Source organism: Schistocerca gregaria, chromosome 5 (assembly GCF_023897955.1).
Source record: "Schistocerca gregaria isolate iqSchGreg1 chromosome 5, iqSchGreg1.2, whole genome shotgun sequence".
Classification (NCBI taxonomy): Eukaryota; Metazoa; Arthropoda; class Insecta; order Orthoptera; family Acrididae; genus Schistocerca; species Schistocerca gregaria.
In genome coordinates, this window is record NC_064924.1 from 568,454,905 (window position 1) to 568,475,723 (window position 20,819).

At 38.2% G+C, this 20,819-nt stretch overlaps 1 protein-coding gene across 2 annotated transcripts in view; it reads right to left on the bottom strand.

Moving 5' to 3' along the window:
- Positions 1-14,700: 14,700 nt before the first annotated feature.
- LOC126272650 (uncharacterized protein CG45076-like) overlaps positions 14,701-20,819 on the bottom strand; it is a 105,452-nt gene continuing 99,333 nt past the window's right edge. For both annotated transcript variants that reach the window (XM_049975653.1, XM_049975654.1), the window contains 2 exons: positions 16,184-16,387; positions 14,701-15,720 (listed from right to left, as the gene is read on the bottom strand). In XM_049975653.1, coding sequence (XP_049831610.1) covers positions 15,343-15,720; positions 16,184-16,387 — 582 coding nt within the window. In that variant the 3' untranslated portion in view covers positions 14,701-15,342. The remainder of the gene's footprint in view (positions 15,721-16,183; positions 16,388-20,819) is intronic.

Genomic DNA, 20,819 nt, shown 5'->3' on the forward strand with positions numbered 1-20,819 from the left:
TACAAGCAATTTGTTAGCCACTTCTTTTGTGGCTGAATTACAATGCCTTAATATTTTCCACTGAATATCTTTCTGACATCTGTTTTTCCTACAATTATTTTTACATGGTCACTAAAGTTTTAGGTTTCTCTGAACAGTTATTCTTAAGTTATTTCCCGTTGTTTGTTGTCAATAACATAATCAAAACGTAATGGGTCTCTTCAGTTATTTATGCACCATATGTTTCATTTATTTACATTCAGGATGAACTGTCAATTCCTGCCTCAATCACCAATCCTTTACAGGTCTTCCTGTATTCTGCTGAAGTCTTCTGGTTTTTCAACTTTCCTACAGATAACAGTATCAACTGAGAACGGCCCTATGGATCTTCCGATCTTATCCTCATCTTCATCTTTACCTGGCCCCTTTCTCTACAGGGTTGGCATCGTGTGTGGTTTGCGGCAATGGTAGTGATAGACGGTGGCCGGATGCCCTTCCTGATGCCACCACTTCCGCCCCAGGATGGAGTCTCTGTCCCCCTGATCAAATGTAAGAACTTTTCTAAATGTTTTCTTAATGTGTATAGGAGGAAGGATGTGGATACCAGCTCAGTATTGACATAGTTTGATTTGGGAAACCGCCTAAAAACCACATTCAGTCTTGCCGGCTAATCAGCTCTTGTCATGAAACTGTGAGGTGGATTTGAGCCAGGGTAGGCCTATCTCCCAAAATCCTAGAAGTGGCATGTTAATGCACTTGAGTACCCAAATGGGTTTTAATCTTATTCACTAGATCATTTATATAGTATATTTAAACAGTAATGGCCCTATAACTACTCCAAAATTAGCTTTACATCTGTCTATGTCAACAAGTTAAGAATAATGTGTTTATTTTTATCTGCTAAGAAGTCATGAATCCAGTCACAGTTCTTGTGTGGTACTCACAAAGTTCATATTTTGTTCACTAACAAGTGCAGAAATGTATGACTGTTTTGTAAATCAAGGGATACAGCATTAACATGGATGCCTTTATTTGCAGTGCTCTGAATTTTGTAGAAAAAACATAGTGAGCTGTGTTTCACAAGAACTTTGTTACAGAATTTATGTTGATTTTTATAAAGGAGACTTTCATTCTCCGAAAGTGGCATAACACGTGAGTACAAAATATTTTATATAATTCTGTCTCTAATATGGACGTCAGCCAGATTACTCTTCTTGAAAATGTGATTAACGTGTGCTTTTTTCCAATCACTTAGTATCCTTCAGTGCTCCAACAATGTATGATAAACTGCTGCTAGAAAGCAAACACGTTCTCTTGCAGAATTTCATAGGTATCTCCTCCGGACCAGATGCCTTTGTTTCTTTGCATTTGATTTTTTATTATGCAAACACTTGAGATATCTGCCATTTTGGCATTCTTGCAAATATTGAAAAGAGAAATTGTACCAGCATTATTACACTCTGTGATGAAAACACTTTTGGAAGTGAAAATTAAGTACTTTGTCCTTTTCTTATCCTCTTACATTTTGGTGCCGGTAAAATGACTGAATAAATGATTTTGATCCACTTAGTATATTTTTATATACAACCAAAAATCTTATGATTTTTTTGTCAGGCCAATCAACAAAATTTTACTTTTGAATTCATTCACTGCTTCTCCCATTGCTTTTTTATGGTGATTTTGGCGACATCCAGCTTATGTTTTTCAGCTAGACTTTGTCTTCAGGTAAATTTGTAATTAAGATCTCTTTGCTTTCATATCATCTTTCTAATGAAGCTATAGAGACATGACTGGTCTTCCCCATTCATCTCAGCACATGCTAGTACAAAGCATATTATACAATGCTTTGAGTTGTATCCATTTTTGTTCCACATCATCATCATCATCATCATCATCATCATCATCAACCTCACAGTTAATATTTGATGTTGATGACTCACATAGTCTGCAATTTATTCTCTGGTACTCTTGCTAAGCAAAAATATGTGCCTCTTTCATGACATTCCTTAGAACACCATTAGTCATTGATGCTATCACAGCCTTATAATCAGCAATAACCTTTACATTTACTGTTTTGAAGAATTTGGGTCTGTTGCTTACTAAGAAGCCAAAGGTACAGCCCTCAGGGGCCTTTTCTATAGGTATCTACTTGAAGTAATTTTCAGACAAGTTATTCAGAACAGTCTCTCACCATTTGCTGTCTACAGAACCATTTACAACTGTAAGCTTGCGAATTAGTCTCCACCTACCACAAAACTATAATAGAGAAATTTATTCACAATATGCTCCAAGTTTCCTCTGAAGCACCTGCCTCTACACCACCTGAGATAGGTATAAAAGCAACAAGTTAATGTGTTTCAACCATATTTGATTCTTATCTTCACGCAGATTATTTCACATTTGTATTCTCTTATAAGCTTACTAGATGGATCTACAGTTCTCCATGTGACATGAGAGGTTCAAAAAATTGCATCTGAATGTAATACCAAATCATCTGAGTCACTGGCTTGGATCTTCCACTCAGCTCCAAACCAGAGGACCATTGTTGATTCTTGGTATGATACTGCAAATAGCGAGCCTTGCTTCCACCTTTCCAGCAAGTCAGCTCTCTTAAGTAACCAATGTAGGTCTTAGAACCCAGGTGGTGAGGAGAAGTAACGACACTGGATGGATATTGGCAGGTGTTAACACCAGGAGAGAGCAGGATTACCCTTATGTCTCTCCTCATTCTTCACTTCTAAGACAAATACACACACTACTGTCTGGTGCAACAGCAAACCAAACAATTGTATAATTTAAAATCATTCAGTTATTGCTAAGATGGTTTAGATACATTTGAATATTATTAAAGTCTTAATCTCATCAGTTCAATAGCTTTCACAAAAATGTACGTCTTAGACAAGTTTCACATCCTCTAAAATTCGAAGGCACGAAGTTGAAATTTTCATTGCACATGTTTTTTTATAAAAATAGTGTTTAGTGGTTTCTATAGAGTTAGGTTAAGTATTTTACAAATTACTGATGGTTTTCCGAAATTGCACATCCGAAGAAATGTGAAGGTACAGAGTTGAAATAGTAATAGTGAAGGTGATTTTACATGAAAAAAATGTATGCACGCTCCTTTACTGTCCTGTTCTACATTTTCCAAGTTTTTCCACAAACTGTTAATTTTGGCCTAGAATACCATGAAATGTAATGGAATATTTATGTTTTAGAATTAAGTTATAATCATGATATTACAGAACCATATTGAGGCTAAAAAATAATAAAGATGTACAAAGTATTAAGGAAAATAATGTATCTTTAAAGGTTATAGTGATGATGGAAAGCACAGTTCAGAGTACAATGACCACTCAAAGTTCTATTTAAAAAAATTTACAAACTACATATGAGGAGCATTTTTTCAAAACTCAATAAATGCAAAAAAAGTAAACTTTTGAGAAAACACATTTTTAAATATCTTACTGAAATACTAATTACATAAATGATATTATTTAACATTTACGCAGCTTTTGTAGGCATGATTCCAATTGTCTCTTAAGCCTTTCTAAAAAATTTATTATTTATTTCAAAGACAGGGACAAAGTTTCCAATTTTTTTCAAAAGTTGATAAATGCAGAGGTGCTCTTCTCTTCCAAGGTGGCTGTTTTCCTTACTTCCCGGCTGAAGTTCCTGGATTTCTGTACCTCAGCCCCAACAGGACACCCATTATAGGTGTCTGGCACTTAAAAAATAATCTCCACCTTACATTTTTCATAAGCCATCACTTGGTGAGCAGTTATTTTGAATGGGACCTTAGATTGTAGGGCTTTTGGTACACTGGGCTTGAGATCCTTTGCTTCCCAGTCTTTGTTTTGTTTGTTTTCCAACTCTTTATAGTATTCAGTCAGTTAAAGAATATTTTCCCTTTTCTGGTAGTCTTTATCCACTCTACCAAACACTATCAGGACTGTAGCTGAGATCATACCAGCCTAAAAATTCCCTGCTTTTTTTCCCAATAAGGTCATTGGTGTGCACATAGTTACTGCATTTTTATTTTGATTAGTGCAGGACTCAGAAAATAAATGAATTTGCTTTGGCCCATTTTCTTCTGGGAATCCTCAAGGTTTTTGAGAAAATCCAATAGAGGAGAGGCTACTTGGTTGCATCCTTTTGGTCCTTCTGTTTCAAGCCAAGTATACAAAGCAAGCCTTAGCTTCGTCTGTGTGTGGGAATGAATCATAATGCACAAACTGTATAGCCAAACCTGTCTTGAATAGAATGCTTCATCTAATGGAGAGCTTTGGTATTAGCTGGTTCTGTTGTGTATCAAAACATACTTTAAGCACATTTGCATTTTGCTCTTCAATATTGCATATAACTTTTTGCACAAGCTTTGTGCAATATGTGGTTTATTATTAATCCTTTTTCTTTCTTCTTATTTTTTTTTTTGAGAATCTGTCATTGGATACCCCTGATGTTGTTTTAAATGTTGCAGCATATACAGGTGCTATCTGGCCATCTTTTCTCCTTACGCCATACATTACCGAAACAGTATTTTTCCTTTTTCCTTCGTTTTTGATGTTCCTTTCCCTAACAAACCTCACTCAAACTGAGCAATAATTATGAGTTAATGTTGTTGTGTAAACCACTAATTTATTTCTATTGTTGGTTCCGACAGCAAGTGATTGTCTATATTTTATGTTCTTTTTTCCTGCAGAAAACTCTCACATTATCATTGTCAATGACATATACATTATTATTCTCCCTTCAGGCCTCTCAGAAGCAAAGTAAAGTTTGTGTTTATCAAATTTTGCTTTAACTGGTTGAGAGCAAATACTGAATTTTGCAAAACCTCACTGTTTTCCTTACACTATAACAGCAGCAAACATCAGTTATTGATGAAACCGTTTCAGCAAGTCATGCATGGCAAAAAGCGTGATCTGTAATTACAAAAATCTAAATTTTGAACAACTGAGCATTTAGCAACTTTTGAAGAAATGCTCCTCATTTATTAGAATAGAGAATCAACATTTAAATAAGATGTATTTTCAGTATTTGTCTACTGTAGGAAAAATCAGGAAAGAGATATCATCCCAACTGGGTAAGTTATTAGAAATTTAATGTGACAAGAAAGGTGTTTTTCAAGAACTTAGTTGAGGCTGCTGGCAGCCGAAAAGGGAGTGTTTCATTTGCTGTCCACATTGGAGGTATTTAGGCAGCCCCAACAGAAGCATTCAGGGACATTTATGTCACAGTTGATCAGGGAGAAAATGTCAGTCTGTTGGAGTCACAAGATGTATTCACTGTGATGGTGGTTGCTACTATGGCATATAGCAACAATGGCTATATGCAATGGAAATGTATACCAATTAGGTTCCTTCCACACTACGCTGATGCAATAACTCCACACTTAACAATCATATACAACTGCTCACTCAGCGAAAGATCCTTATCCAAAGACTGGAAAGCTGCACAGGTCACGCCAACTTTCATGAAAGGCAGTAGGAGTAGTCCACTAAATTACAGGCCCATGTCATTAATGTTGATATGCAGCAGGATTTTGAACATATATTGTGTTCAAACATTATGAACTACCTTGGAGAGAATGGTCTATTGACACACAGTCAACAAAGATTTAGAAAACAGCATTCTTGTGAAACACAACTAGCTCTTTACTCACACAAAGTGTTGAGTGCTATTGACAAGGGATTTCAAATTGATTCTATGTTTTAAAGAGTTCCAGGACGTTTTGACACTGTACCTCACAGTCACAGGTGACTTGTAATCAAATTGCGTGCTTATGAAATATCGTCTTGGTTATGCAACAGGATTCATGAACTGGAGAGGTCATATGGAGAAATTGGAAGTCAGAGAGGAGAATCCTCAGGAAGATCCTAGGCCCAGAAGAAGAAGCTGGGGAATTCAGAAGGGTGCATAACTCAGAGGTTTATGAACATATCGAGAGGCTCTCCGACTTGCAAGAAAAAGAAGGGTAGCTTTCTATAGCCATGTTGCAAGATTGCCTCCAAACAGATTGACCAACCGTCTGTTCACCTTCTGGCAAAACAAGAAGGTTTGCACCACTTGGCTGACAGAAAACGAGAAAGACATTAAAGAACAGGGAATAACTGATCTCCAGAATAGACAGTCTGTGAGACACACCCTGAAAGAAGTCCGAGGATTTCAGGAAAATTCCTAACGAAAAGGTACCCCCTGGACAGAAGTAAGGAAAGAGCAGCAGAGGATGTGACAGTACTGGGCAAAGATCAAAGCCAAACAGTTGAACAAGCATGGTCCAATGTAGGCCCATTTGAAACAAGAAGAAGAAATGAGACATTGGTGATAAGTGCATATAGTGTTGCAAATCTCTTGAACAAGTATTTTGATTTTGTTACTGACAGTTTGGAGTATCAGGTTTGGTGAATAGTGCAATGGAGTCAGAGAGAAGTCTTTAAAAATAATTTCAGTAAAATGGAAATGACACTCATGTCTCCCAAAGAAGTAACATCCATCATAAAATCCTTAAAATCTGAGTATGATAACATATCAATGAAGTTAATCAAAGAGTGCTCATGTGAGTTGAGTTCTGTCTTAAGTTATTTGTGTAATCAATCTCTTATCAGTGGAACATTTCCAGACTGGCTAAAATACGCTGAAGTTATACATCTTTACAAGGTGGGGTATAAAAAGATACCATCAAACTGTTGGCCAATTTCACTTTTGCTGGCTTTTTCAAACATGTTTGAAAAGGTTGTGTTCAAGCATCTCCTTAAGCACCTGACGGGAAATAATATATTGTCCAAGTCATAGTTTGGATTTCTTAAGGGTTCTTTTATAGAGAAAGCCATTTACATCTTCAGTCAGAATGTACTTAATTAATCAAATAACAAATTAGGGCTATTGGCATTTTCTGTGACCTGTCAAAGACATTTGACTATGTGAATCACAGCATTCTTGTAACTAAATTAGAATATTATTGTGTCACCAGTAGTGCTGCAAAATGGTTAGAGTCTTATCCAACTAACAGGAAACAAAGGGTGTCGTTGCAAAACACCTGTGCAGTAGGAAGTCAGTCTTCATCTGACTGGAAATTAATTGCATGCCGTGTTCCTCAAGGTTCCATCTTGGGTCCATTGCTTTTTCTTATGTGCATTAATGACCTCTTGTCTGTTACATTGCCAGGTGCTATGTTTGTTTTGTTTGCAGTGATACAAACATTGCAGTAAGTTGCAAGTCAACTACAGATTTAGAAATGGCTGCTAATCAAATTTTCTCTGGCATAAAAGGGTGTCGTTGCAAAACACATATGCAGTAGGAAGACAATCTTCATCTGACTTGAAATTAATTGCATGCCGTGTTCCTCAAGGTTCCATCTTGGGTCCATTGCTTTTTCTTATGTGCATTAATGACCTCTTGTCTGTTACATTGCCAGGTGCTATGTTTGTTTTGTTTGCAATGATACAAACATTGCAGTAAGTTACAAGTCAACTACAGATTTAGAAATGGCTGCTAATCAAATTTTCTCTGGCATAAATAAATGGTTTAAAGCTAATTCACTGTCATTAAATTTTGAAAAGACCCAGCATTTGGATAACATATGAAGACACTCAGATCAAATGGGTTGACAGTGTCAAATTTATGAGATGTTGTTGTTGTGGTCTTCAGTCTTGCAACTGGTTTGATGCAGCTCTCCATGCTAATCTATTCTGTGCAAGTTCCTTCATCTCCCAGTACCTACTGCAACCTACATCCTTCTCAATCTGGTTTGTGTATTCATCTCTCGGTCTCCCTCTACGATTTTTACCCTCCACACTGCCCTCCTGTTATGTTCTTAAGTTGAGCTGGATAGAGGCACAAACATAGCACAGAAGCTTTCGGACGACACAACCGTATTCATAAAGAGCGGACCTATTGTTGGGATTCAGTGATGGGCTACAATCCCCAGCCAGTTCGGTTTAAAATCTGAGCAGGAAAATAATGAGTACTGCGTTGGGTGTACAAAGAGCAGTTTTGTAATTCGATGTAATATTAGAAATCGTTGGAATAAATTTGCTTGTGAAGGGCGCATGTAAACATATATCATGGGTACCATGGCAGCCGGGGCGCCGCTTTGGACATCTCTGTGATAGTGTGTGTTGGCAGCACTGAGCATGTCGCGTGAGCCGCCTCCCCCCCCTGGGCCACGGTACTTACCCATTAGCCACGGCCTTCCCCTCGTTCACACGCTGTAAGGCCGCTAGGATTACGCAGTTTTCACTGTCCTGATGGTATCGACATTGATCTGACCAGAGCTTTCAGACAGGCAGCCAACACGCACGCAACGCACTGGCTATTTACCATAGTGATCTGTGACACTGGCGCTGAAAAAACAGAAAATGCAATTTTCTACTAATTCTAAATACGTTTTTGCAACCAATTTTCGACGCGCGAACGGGACATAGTAGCTGGAGCAGAACAATATTAGCGCCTTTCAGTTTGAAAACACGTAGGTCTTGTAGGCACTGAATAGAGAACTCTTTATCAGTACTGCTGCAGTAAAGTCTGCAATTTTTTTTTACACCATGTGGTCCTACTGCTGCTGTTGTTGTGGTATTCAAGTCCTGAGACTGGTCTGATGCAGCTCTCCATGCTACTCTATCCTGTGCAAGCTTCTTCATCCCCAAGTACCTAGTGCAACCTACATCCTTCTGAATCTGCTTAGTGTACTCATCTCTCTCTCTCTCTCTCTCTCTCTCTCTCTCTCTCTCTACAATTTTTACCCTCCACGCTGCCCTCCAATGTTAAATTTGTGATCCCTCGATGCCTCAGAACATGTCCTACCAACCGGTCACTTCTTCTTGTCAAGTTGTGCCACAAACTCCTCTTCTCCCCAATCCTATTTAATACCGCCTCATTAGTTATGTGATTTACCCATCTAATCTTCAGCATTCTTCTGTAGCACCACATTTTGAAAGCTTCTATTCTCTTCTTGTCTAAACTATTTATCGTCCACGTTTCACTTCCATACATGGCTACACTCCATACAAATACTTTCAGAAATGACTTCCTGACACTTAAATCTATACTCGATGTTAACAAATTTCTCTTCTTCAGAAATGCTTTCCTTGCCATTGCCAGTCTACATTTTATATCCTCTCTACTTCGACCATCTTCAGTTATTTTGCTCCCCAAATAGCAAAACTCCTTTACTACTCTAAGTGTCTCATTTCCTAATCTAATTCCCTCAGCATCACCCGACTTAATTCGACTACATTCCATTATCCTCATTTTGCTTTTGTTGATGTTCATCTTGTATCCTCCTTTCAAGACACTGTCCATTCTGTTCCACTGCTCTTCCAAGTCCTTTGTTGTCTCTGACAGAATTACAATGTCATCGGCAAACCTCAAAGTTTTTATTTCTTCTCCCTGGATTTTAATACTTACTCCAGATTTTTGTTTTGTTTCCTTTACTGCTTTCTCAATATACAGATTGAATAACATCGGGGAGAGGCTACAACCCTGTCTCACTCCCTTCCCAACCACTGCTTCCCTTTCATGCCCCTCGACTCTTATAACTGCCATCTGGTTTCTCTACAAATCATAAATAGCCTTTCGCTTCCTGTACTTTACCCCTGCCACCTTTAGAATTTGAAAGATAGTATTCCAGTTAATATTGTCAAAAGCTTTCTCTAAGTCTACAAATGCTAGAAACATAGGTTTGCCTTTCCTTAATCTTTCTTCTAAGATAAGTCGTAAGGTCAGTATTGCCTCACGTGTTCCAACATTTCTATCAAATCCAAACTGATCTTCCCCGAGGTCGGCTTCTACCAGTTTTTCCATTCGTCTGTAAAGAATTCGTGTTAGTATTTTGCAGCCGTGACTTATTAAACTGATAGTTCGGTAATTTTCACACCTGTCAACACCTGCTTTCTTTGGGATTGGAATTATTACATTCTTCTTGAAGTCTGAGGGAATTTTGCCTGTCTCATACATCTTGCTCACCAGATGGTAGAGTTTTGTCAGGACTGGCTCTCCCAAGGCCGTCAGTAGTTCCATTGGAATGTTGTCCACTCTCAGGGCCTTGTTTCGGCTTAGGCTTTTCAGTGCTCTGTCAAACCATGAAGTGTCATAGCTCCCATTTCATCTTCATTTACCTACTCTTCCATTTCCACAATATTGTTCTCAAGAACATTGCTCCTGTATAAACCCTCTATATACTCCTTCCACCTTTCTGCTTTCCCGTCTTTGCTTAGAACTGGGTTTCCATCTGAGCCCTTGATATTCATGCAAGTGGTTCTCTTTTCTCCAAAGGTCTCTTTAATTTTCCTGTAGGCTGTATCTATCTTACCCCTAGTGAGATAAGACTCTACATCCTTACCTTTGTCCTCTAGCCATCCCTGCTTAGCCATTTTGCACTTCCTGTCGATCTCATTTTTGAGAAATTTGTATTCTTTTTTGCCTGCTTCATTTACTGCATTTTTATATTTTCTCCTTTCATCAATTAAATTCAATATTTCTTCTGTTACCAAAGGATTTCTACTAGCCATCGTCTTTTACCTACTTGATCCTCTGCTGCCTTCACGACTTCATCCCTCAGAGCTACCCATTCTTCTTCTACTGTATTTTTTCCCCCATTCCTGTCAATTGTTCCCTTATGCTCTCCCTGAAACTCTGTACAACCTCTGGTTTAGTCAGTTTATCCAGGTCCCATCTCATTAAATTCCCACTTTTTGCAATTTCTTCAGTTTTAATCTACAGTTCATAACCAATAGATTGTGGTCAGAGTCCACATCTGCCCCTGGAAATGTCTTACAATTTAAAACCTGGTTCCTAAATCTCTGTCTTACCATTATATAATCTATCTGATACCTTTTAGTATCTCCAGGATTCTTCCATGTATACAACCTACTTTTATGATTCTTGAACCAAGTGTTAGCTCTGATTAAGTTATGCTCTTTGCAAAATTCTACAAGGCGGCTTCCTCTTGCATTTCTTAGCCCCAATCCATATTCACCTACTACGTTTCCTTCTCTTCCTTTTCCTACTGTTGAATTCCAGTCAACCATGACTATTAAATTTTCGTCTCCCTTCACTACCTGAATAATTTCTTTTATCTCATTATACATTTCTTCAATTTCTTCGTCACCTGCAGAGCTAGTCGGCATATAAACTTGTACTACTGTAGTAGGCATGGGCTTCTTGTCTATCTTGGCCACAATAATGCGTTCACTATGCTGTTTGTAGCAGCTTACCCGCACTCCTATTTTTTTTTATTCATTATTAAACCTGCTCCTGCATTACCCCTATTTGATTTTGTATTTATAACCCTGTATTCACCTGACCAGAAGTCTTGTTCCTCCAAGTCCTCCTGCCACCGAACTTCACTAATTCCCATTATATCTAAATTTAACCTATCCATTTCCCTTTTAAAATTTTCTAACTTGCCTGCCCGATTAAGGGATCTGACATTCCACGCTCCGATTCGTAGAATGCCAGTTTTCTTTCTCCTGATAACGACGTCCTCTTGAGTAGTCCCTGCCCGGAGATCTGAATGGGGTACTATTTTACCTCCGGAATAATTTACCCAAGAGGACACCATCATCTTTTAACCATACAGTAAAGCTGCATGCCCTTGGGAAAAATTACGACTAGTTTCCCCTTGCTTTCAGCCATTTGCAGTACCACAACAGGAAGGTCGTTTTGGTTAGTCCAGATCAGTCCAGATTGGTGCCCCTGCAACTACTGAAAAGGCTGCTGCCCCTCTTCAGGAACCATCCGTTTGTCTGGCCTCTCAACAGATACCCCTCCGTTGTGGTTGCACCTACAGTACGGCTACCTGTATCGTTGAGGCACGCAAGCCTCCCCACCAACGGCAAGGTCCATAGTTCATGGGGGGAGGATTTATGAGATAACAATTCAGTTGGGAAGGGCGGCCGCCCAGGACAGCCGCACGGTCTAGGGCGCCTTGTCTCGGTTCACACGGACGTAACTCATGAAATAAGCAAAAGTTTTTAGCATGCCAAACTCTGTAATAAGAATTATTTGTGGTGTCAATTCAATAACGTCATGTAGAAATCTGTTCAAGAAATCTTGTATTCTAACCACTGCTTCTTAATACATTTGTTCATTAATGAAATTTTCTGCAATTAATATATCTCTACTTCCAACCAATAGCTCAGAACATGGAATCAATACTAGGAATGAGAACAGTCTAGCCTACATAAAGACCTTAAATCACTTAGTTTGGTCCAAAAAGGGATCCAGTATTCAGGAACACACATTTTCAATAAATTATCAGCAACCATTAAAAACTTGGTTTTGGATAAAGTACGGTTTAAACAGAGTTTGAAAGAGTTTTTGATAGACAGCTCCTTCTACTATATAGATGAATATCTTAGCAATGACTGTTGAATAACTTAAGTAAAAATGTCTGTTATATTTCAGTTTTGATAGCACTTGGTCACCACAGTCAAGACTAGGTATTTTGTGTATAATAAATTTATTAAAACTGCATAACTATGTTTCATTCTGACAGTGTATTAATTCTGTAATTATTAGCAGTTCCAGTTTACTGTAATGTATTCATCTATTTTGACAATCTCCTGACAAATGATCAGGGCAGGGTGTTTTATGTTTTTTATGTTATACTTTCTGACATTATTTCACACCCAAAAGAATCTTCTCATTTTTAGGTCTATGGAACGAAAACTAGATCTAATATAATCATATCTCTATCCTCCTTTGGAGTACAGATGCACAGTGTTGGTTCCTTACCAGGTGGAATTAATGGGAGAGTTCAAAGCAGAGCAGCATGTTTTGTATTACTGAGAATTAGGGGAGAGAGTGTCACTGGCATGATACAGGATTTGGGTTGGACATAATTAAAACAAAGGCTTTTTTTGTTGCAGCAGAATCTTCTCACGAAATTTCAATCACCAACTTTCTCCTCAGAATGTGAAAATATGTTGTTGATGCCAACTTATATAGGGAGAACCATCATCATGAAAAAAATAAGGGAAATTAGAGCTCACATGGAAAGATACACGTGTTCCTTTTCTTCGCGTGATGTGCAAAATTCGAATAATAGATAATTGTTGTGATGGTGATTCAGTGAACCCTCTGCCAGGCACTTAAGTGTGATCAGGCACTTAAGTGTGATTTGCAGTCTCCATGTAGATGTAGATGAACTTTGAGAGACACTGTGATTATACTTGATTCACAACGTATAAAAATAAACATCAGAATGGGCTAAACTGTCTTGGATTAGTCAAGCTGATGTTTGACAGAGCCAGAATTTGTAGAACTGTGAAAATGATTTGATTCTGAATTGTGCTAGATGACAGTTAAAGGAAACAATTTAGTTGAAATTTTAGTGTTTTTTTACATGAGCTATAAAATAAATTTGAATATCTGGACACTTTCTTGAAAAAGTAGTTACATTATTTCAGTTACTACATCCCACTACCTCACAGTTTCAATTAAAAATTTCTTTTTGGCTATCGAGAGCTTGAAAAGTGGGGAAGTAGAATGTAGACTACAGATAACCAATTTATGACTGTTTTGAGGTTACCTACCTCAGTAGTTTATAGCCCCTTGTTGCAGTGGACAATAAGTATTGGACAAAACCAAATAGATTTCAAAGAAAATGTAACCACCCACTCCACCACATCGGCAGGCATCATTCATGCCAACATAAGCTACTATTTGCCAGCCGGATACACCCACGGCAGCTACTGGGAGAGCCTACAGCACATCTTGGATGTGATACCTTAACAAAGCTTAATGAGTGCACAGTGGCCTTCTTTCCCAAGCTGCCTGTTATTTCCCTGGAGAAGGAATTGGGGTGTCTATTACCCATGTAATGTTGGAGCGCCCGTCACCTCTGTGCTTGTCCAGAAATGGCAGGAAAATCGGCCACTGACCCAACAGACGGGGCATCCCATGCTGGCTCTGATGTGTTATCAACAATGGGCAGCACCTTGCTTGTACCTGTTTCTAAGACATAAGAGGGAAGCTGTGCATCCAGTTTCCATATTCATCTTCTGGCCAGAGATATCTGAACCCACTACCCACATGCCATTCACCCTCTAGTGCAGACAAACAAGTCACAGGTTGCACATCAGAAGATACAGCGACACTGTAGTTTTAGGCAATTTCAATGAAACCAGATGTGTTGTAGGTTTGTATGATTGTGCGCCTCAACACCGAAACAGATTAGGGCAGCAGCCTGAAATCTGTTAACGATGGCTAATATGGCTTCCAAATTTTGCTGAACACCTACTAATTCACTTTAAGTTTGCAAGCAACAAACATAATCCCCATACATTTCTAACCGTTAAACGAGAAAGATGACTACTTGTGTCGAAACTGATTTTCAATACGGTTATTAGATTTTCTAGTTAATATTATGATATTAACTTCACTATTTTGTCAGAAAATCCTCTTAGTGTCTCTCTTGCATGTGACTGTTTCTATTTATTCCTCTACATAAAACACAATTTTCTGTGAGTCTATTATTTTGATGTGTTGGTGCAAACAAAAACCGAAACAGCAGTCTTTGTTGAAAGTGTCCTATATCTGCTAAGTCTCTCATTTTACAAACATTTTCTGTTGAATTTGAGTTGGCAACATAATGACTTACAAGAAAAACACAACATTACTGGAACAGCGCCGTAACAAAAGTGGATTAACTGCGGCCTTCCAAGAACAGCAACAATGCATTTCCAGACAACTTTTCAGTTATAAATCTTGTACACAGTGTATTGACAAAATTTACTTCCAATTTTATTGTTGTGTTGCATGCTACATGGCAGAGTATTTTCTATTGTTTAACCTTCAAGTATATTCCTTTGCACTGAGGACAACTGTATAAATACAATTTATTTACAGCTTTCATTGGTAGCTATAAAATATAACTTAAGAAATTCTTTACAAGGACTGCATATCATATATATATATATACATACAATATCAAATTAAATCAGTAAATATATGTAAATAAGCAATTGTTACTGAGGGCAGGAATAGGAGGTGAACAGGATAGTGCAGTGCCACTGACCTGGCTGTTGCATTAATTTCTTATGTACAACATGTCTTTTTTATCTGTATCTAATCATTATATACACACCACCTTTGGTATGCAACTGAAACCAAGACTGCCAGTTCACTGCTTGGCTGTCTCAGTTTGGAGTCATATCAGTTGTTCTTTATGCATTTCCAAGTACCAGACAGGATAAATATGATATGTCCTCTTGATAAGAGAACCATTCCTGTACCATTAAAAGTGTAGCAAATATATACAGTATAAAATGAAGGTAAATATCGTTTTCAACTTTTCAGAGAAAAGACAATCTCCATGCATGAAGTTCCATAATGTAACAAAGAAATAGTGTACAGTATGACTTAAGCTGCAGATGAGACCCTTGCTGGATAAAAGTGCCTTCGATGTCTTCTTATTTGTTGTGGAGTGCCTTGAACCTGTAAAACTGCTGGGCCGTTAATGGAGTCAGCTGTTTGGCTTCCTCTCAATCTACGTCGGTTTCTGGCAGCATTAGTACGAGCAGCTTGGGCAGCCTGCGCCGCTTTATTTGCTGCTTGCTTGGTATTAGCCAGGTCTGCACGGGCACTATTCAAGTCGTTTGTGAGTGCTTCAATTCGACGTTTAGCTGCATCCAGGACCTGAGTCTTCTCGACCACTTCCTGCTGTGCTCCTTGGGCAGTTGTTTCAGCATTCGACACAGCACTCTTTTCCAGCTGGATAGCAGAGTTCAGCACTTTGAGCTGCAACATGAATAAGGAATACGAAACTAACATAAATGATGAATCTACCTTAACTTGTGGGGGGGGGGGGGGGGGGGCAAGAGTGAATGCATGTATTTAAACAGCAACTAAACTGCCACAAATTGTGAATCAGTTTTAAATCGACTGACAGTACGGAACCTGTCAGTGGTACTGCAACTGGAAGATGTAGCCTAACATCTGTAGGAAGTGTGGACAGAGTACTTCAGGGATAGTAAAAATGTTAAAAAAATAGTTATTTTATAATAGGCTTTGGAGGAATCCCAATGAGTATATCGAGTGCTCTTCTATACCACTATTGGTGGGAGATAACTAGACAAGCAAATTCAAGAGGTGTTTAACACACCTCACAGCCCCCAAAATAGACGACACTTCCACAGCTCTCTCATTGCAAAACACTAATAATGAAACAAAATGCAGATGATGCTGAAACAATTATACGTACTTCCTGTTCAGCTTGTTGAGCAGAAGTCATAGCTGACTGTGCTTCTTGCTGAGCGGCTTGCAAAGCTGCATTTTCCTCTTGCAGAATTTCTTGTGCTTCACGCACTTCACTTTCAAGTTCATCAACAAGTTGCTGTTTTCCTGCCAAAGCTGCCATTGCCGCCTCAGCTGCCTCCTGTGCTTTCTCAGCTAATTGAACTTTCACCTGCACATGTTATATTTGACTTACAAACAAGAACACAGACAAAAAAAGGAATGATAAAGTAAACTATACTAAAATCTCAGCAGTATGGGCATGTAACCATAATTGTTACTCATTTCAGCAAAAGACTGTTGGTCACTGGCTCAGAGGTTTTTGTTCGCTTTGTTATAGCACACTTCTTAAAACCTTTTAACAAAATATTTTGTGGCTATTATTGCTTTCTAACTTCTCTAATGTACAGCTTTTAAAAAAATAAATAAATAAAAAGAAACTGAAAGGCATGTGTTCGCTCAGAGAGAATGCTCAGTTCAAAATCAAAAAACTATTAAGATGAAAATATGTAACACTGTGATATGCTTTGCAGTCATGTACATTTCATAAACCTGCAGCATGGCACAATGAGTAAAGGAAAAGCAATTCGTATTTGAAAGAAGAATAATGAGGAACATACAGGGACCAATCTTTGATAAAGGAGAATGAATGAGGAGGATGAACGAGAAAATGTGCCTCTTGGTTCAACAACCAACAATCATACAGAAGCAGAAGAGTAAATGAAACCAGAAGAAAGAGAGGTAAAGAAAACAGTTGATAAGAAACTAAACACCTGTTGCCCCATAGGATGACCAAGGCGGTCCTGGATGGACAACCCAGTGAAGGATGTGGGATTCCTTGGGGTGGAAGGCTCCTGGAGGAACTGAGCACAAAAAGGAAACAAAAGGAGGCAGTTTGCGGAAACAGCATGTGGTCTGCAGGGGCTGTGATCTCTGGATATGTAGGTATGTATGTACATCTGAAACTAGTTCATAGAGTGCTGCATATCAATGTAACATAGAGAAATGTTGTCCAAGAAGAGATAAAAATGTACTTACATAGTTTTAAAAATAACGTATTTTTGTGCATAAAAATGTACACTGATATTGTCACGTTTTTTATATCTATCAAATGTAAACAGCAATAAAAAATGTCCATATTTTATGTTTTACTGAACATCATATGAAGGAAAGGATTGAAATGCTGCAACTAGACAAGTACACCTTAGCAACTATTTGTATTAGAAGTAAAATGGACAAAGGAGGAATGATAATGTGTGTTAGAAATAATATAGTGTACAAATCTATAGATGTAAAAAAATATTGTGTTGGCCAGCATTTTGAGGCTTGTTGCATTGAAATCCTTGTCAATACACTGCCTGTTTATGTTATTGCTGTTTACAGAGCTCCCTCAGGAAAGGTCAGTGTATTCCTCAAACACCTAGAATCACTTTTAACTTACTTGTATTCAAAAACCCAGGGAAGCATCCTGGGACCTCTACTGTTCCTGATCTATATAAATGACCTGGGTGACAATCTGAGCAGTTCTCTTAGACTGTTCGCAGATGATGCTGTAATTTACCATCTAGTAAGGTCATCCGAAGACCAGTATCAGTTGCAAAGCGATTTAGAAAAGATTGCTGTATGGTGTGTCAGGTGGCAGTTGACGCTAAATAACGAAAAGTGTGAGATGATCCACATGAGTTCCAAAAGAAATCCATTGGAATTCGATTACTCAATAAATAGTACAATTCTCAAGGCTGTCAATTCAACTAAGTACCTGGGTGTTAAAATTACGAACAACTTCAGTTGGAAGGGCCACATAGATAATATTGTCGGGAAGGCGAGCCAAAGGTTGCGTTTCATTGGCAGGACACTTAGAAGATGCAACAAGTCCACTAAAGAGACAGCTTACACTACACTCGTTCGTCCTCTGTTAGAATATTGCTGCGCAGTGTGGCTGTAAATTCAACTAAGTACCTGGGTGTTAAAATTACGAACAACTTCAGTTGGAAGGACCACATAGATAATATTGTCGGGAAGGCGAGCCAAAGGTTGCGTTTCATTGGCAGGACACTTAGAAGATGCAACAAGTCCACTAAAGAGACAGCTTACACTACACTCGTTCGTCCTCTGTTAGAATATTGTTGCGCAGTGTGGGATCCTTACCAGGTGGGATTGACGGAGGACATTGAAAGGGTGCAAAAAAGGGCAGCTCGTTTTGTATTATCACGTTATAGGGGAGAGAGTGTGGCAGATATGATACACGAGTTGGGATGGAAGTCATTAAAGCATAGACATTTTTCGTCGCGGCGAGACCTTTAAACGAAATTTCAGTCACCAACTTTCTCTTCCGAATGCGAAAATATTTTGTTTAGCCCAACCTACATAGGTAGGAATGATCATCAAAATAAAATAAGAGAAATCAGAGCTCAAACAGAAAGGTTTAGGTGTTCGTTTTTCCCGCTCGCTGTTCGGGAGTGGAATAGTAGAGAGATAGTATGATTGTGGTTCGATGAACCCTCTGCCAAGCACTTAAATGTGAATTGCAGAGTAGTCATGTAGATGTAGATGTAGATGTAGATGTAGATGTAGATGTAGAAATAATTATGCTTGGTGATTTTAATGTACATCTTCTTACCTGTAACAATGATAGAACAGTGTTTGAGAATGAAATGAATTGTTTCAATATGAGGGCAGTTGTTGACTTTCCCACTAGGGTAACAAAGAACTGTACAGTATTTTTGTAGATAATAATAGAATTGAAAACATATCTTAAATGGTCTCTCTGACCATGATGGGGAGCTGTTGGAAATACACGATGTAAGCCCTGCTAACAAGAGCAGTTCTATCAGTAGACCATACAGGTTAATCAACAGTGAGAATCTGTAAACCTTCAGTAGGCATTTGGAGCAGTTAGATTGGGAGACAATATATCAGGCTAAATATGTAAATGATGAATTCAACCTTTTCCTAAATGAATTTGTCACCCTTTTTGAAGCTGTATTTCCTAAGAAAACTTCAAAAAGCACAAACCGGAATGATTGTAGGAGGCAGTGGGTCACTAAGGGAATAAAAACTTCATGTAGAAAAAAGAGAATGCTTTATTTTTCACTCAGAAATTCTGATAAACCTCAGGATAGGGAACACTGCAGATTGTACTGTAACATCCTAAAGAATGTTATTAAGAAATCCAAGAGTATGTTTATCAAATCTGAAACTGACAGATCAAAAATAAAATAAAAACCATCTGGAAGGTGGTAAAAAGGGAGACATGAAAAGTTTCAGAGGGTACAGACAGTAACCAAGTGTGTCACAATGGAAGCATGGTAGATGAAGGGGAAATAGTTGCCAATATCTTCTACAATCATTTTCTGACAGCAGCAGATCAAATTGGATATAAAGGGTCTATGGATGAAGCCATGAACCTTCTACAAAAAGCAGTGCAGAGAAAAATTAGCCTGATGTATGTACCCTAAACATCACAGCAGATGAGATTGAGAAGGGGATGTGCCAACCTAATAGACTAAAATTTGCAGTTGTTAAACCACTCTTCAAAAAGAGTGATAAAGCAGAGGTTTCTAACTACCGCCCAATTTCATTGTTAACAAGTCTTTCAAAAATCCTTGAGAAACTTATGTACAAAAGAATCATGGCTCACCTTAATAAATGTAACATCCTTAATAAAAAATCAGTTTGGATTCCAAAAGGGTGTTTCACCTGAACAAGCCATTTTCTCATTTGTCAACCAACTTCTTGAATCAATAAACAAGCAAATGTCACCAGTTGGAATCTTTTGTGATCTGTCAAAAGCATTTGACTGTGTAGATCACAAGATTCTACTAAGACAGGCTGAGCATTATGGCTTAAAAGATAAAGTAGGGAAGTGGCTTGAGTCGTATCTAGATGACAGAAATCGGAAGGTAGTATTAAACAATTGTGCAAAGATGCCTGCCAGCTTTGATTGGGATACATTAAAATGAGGAGTGGCGCAGGGCTCAGAGCTTGGTCCCTTATTTTTCTTAATCTTTGTAAATGACCTCCCATGGTGTGTGACCCAAGAAGCACACTTCACCATATTTGCAGATGACACAACCATTATGATTGATAAGGAACCAACTACAGTCTAGAGAACACTGCGACCACTATATTCTAAGAAGTTCTATATTGGTTCACTGGAAATGGTCTGTCCCTCAATGTTAATAAGACTCATTTCATTCAGTTTCAAACAGTACACAAAATATTGGAAAATGCTGAAATAAAATGTGGGGACAAAGAAATAGTGAAAGTTGTATCTTCCAAATTTCTGGGTTTACATATTGATAACAAATTAAACTGGTCTGTCCACATCACTGACCTATGTAAAAGACTGAATTCACAGCATTTGCCATTTGCTCCATTGCATCTGTTTGTGACATGGAAACAATCAAAACTGCATATGTTGGTTATTTCCATTCATTTATGACATATGGCATCATATTCTGGGGAAATGAACCACAAGCAAATAAAGTCTTTGTTGCACAGAAGACAGTTATCGGGATTATGAGTAGAGTGCATCCTAGATCTTCTCACAAATTTATTCAAAAAGCTGGAAATCCTCACCATGCCTTGTCAATACATCTTGT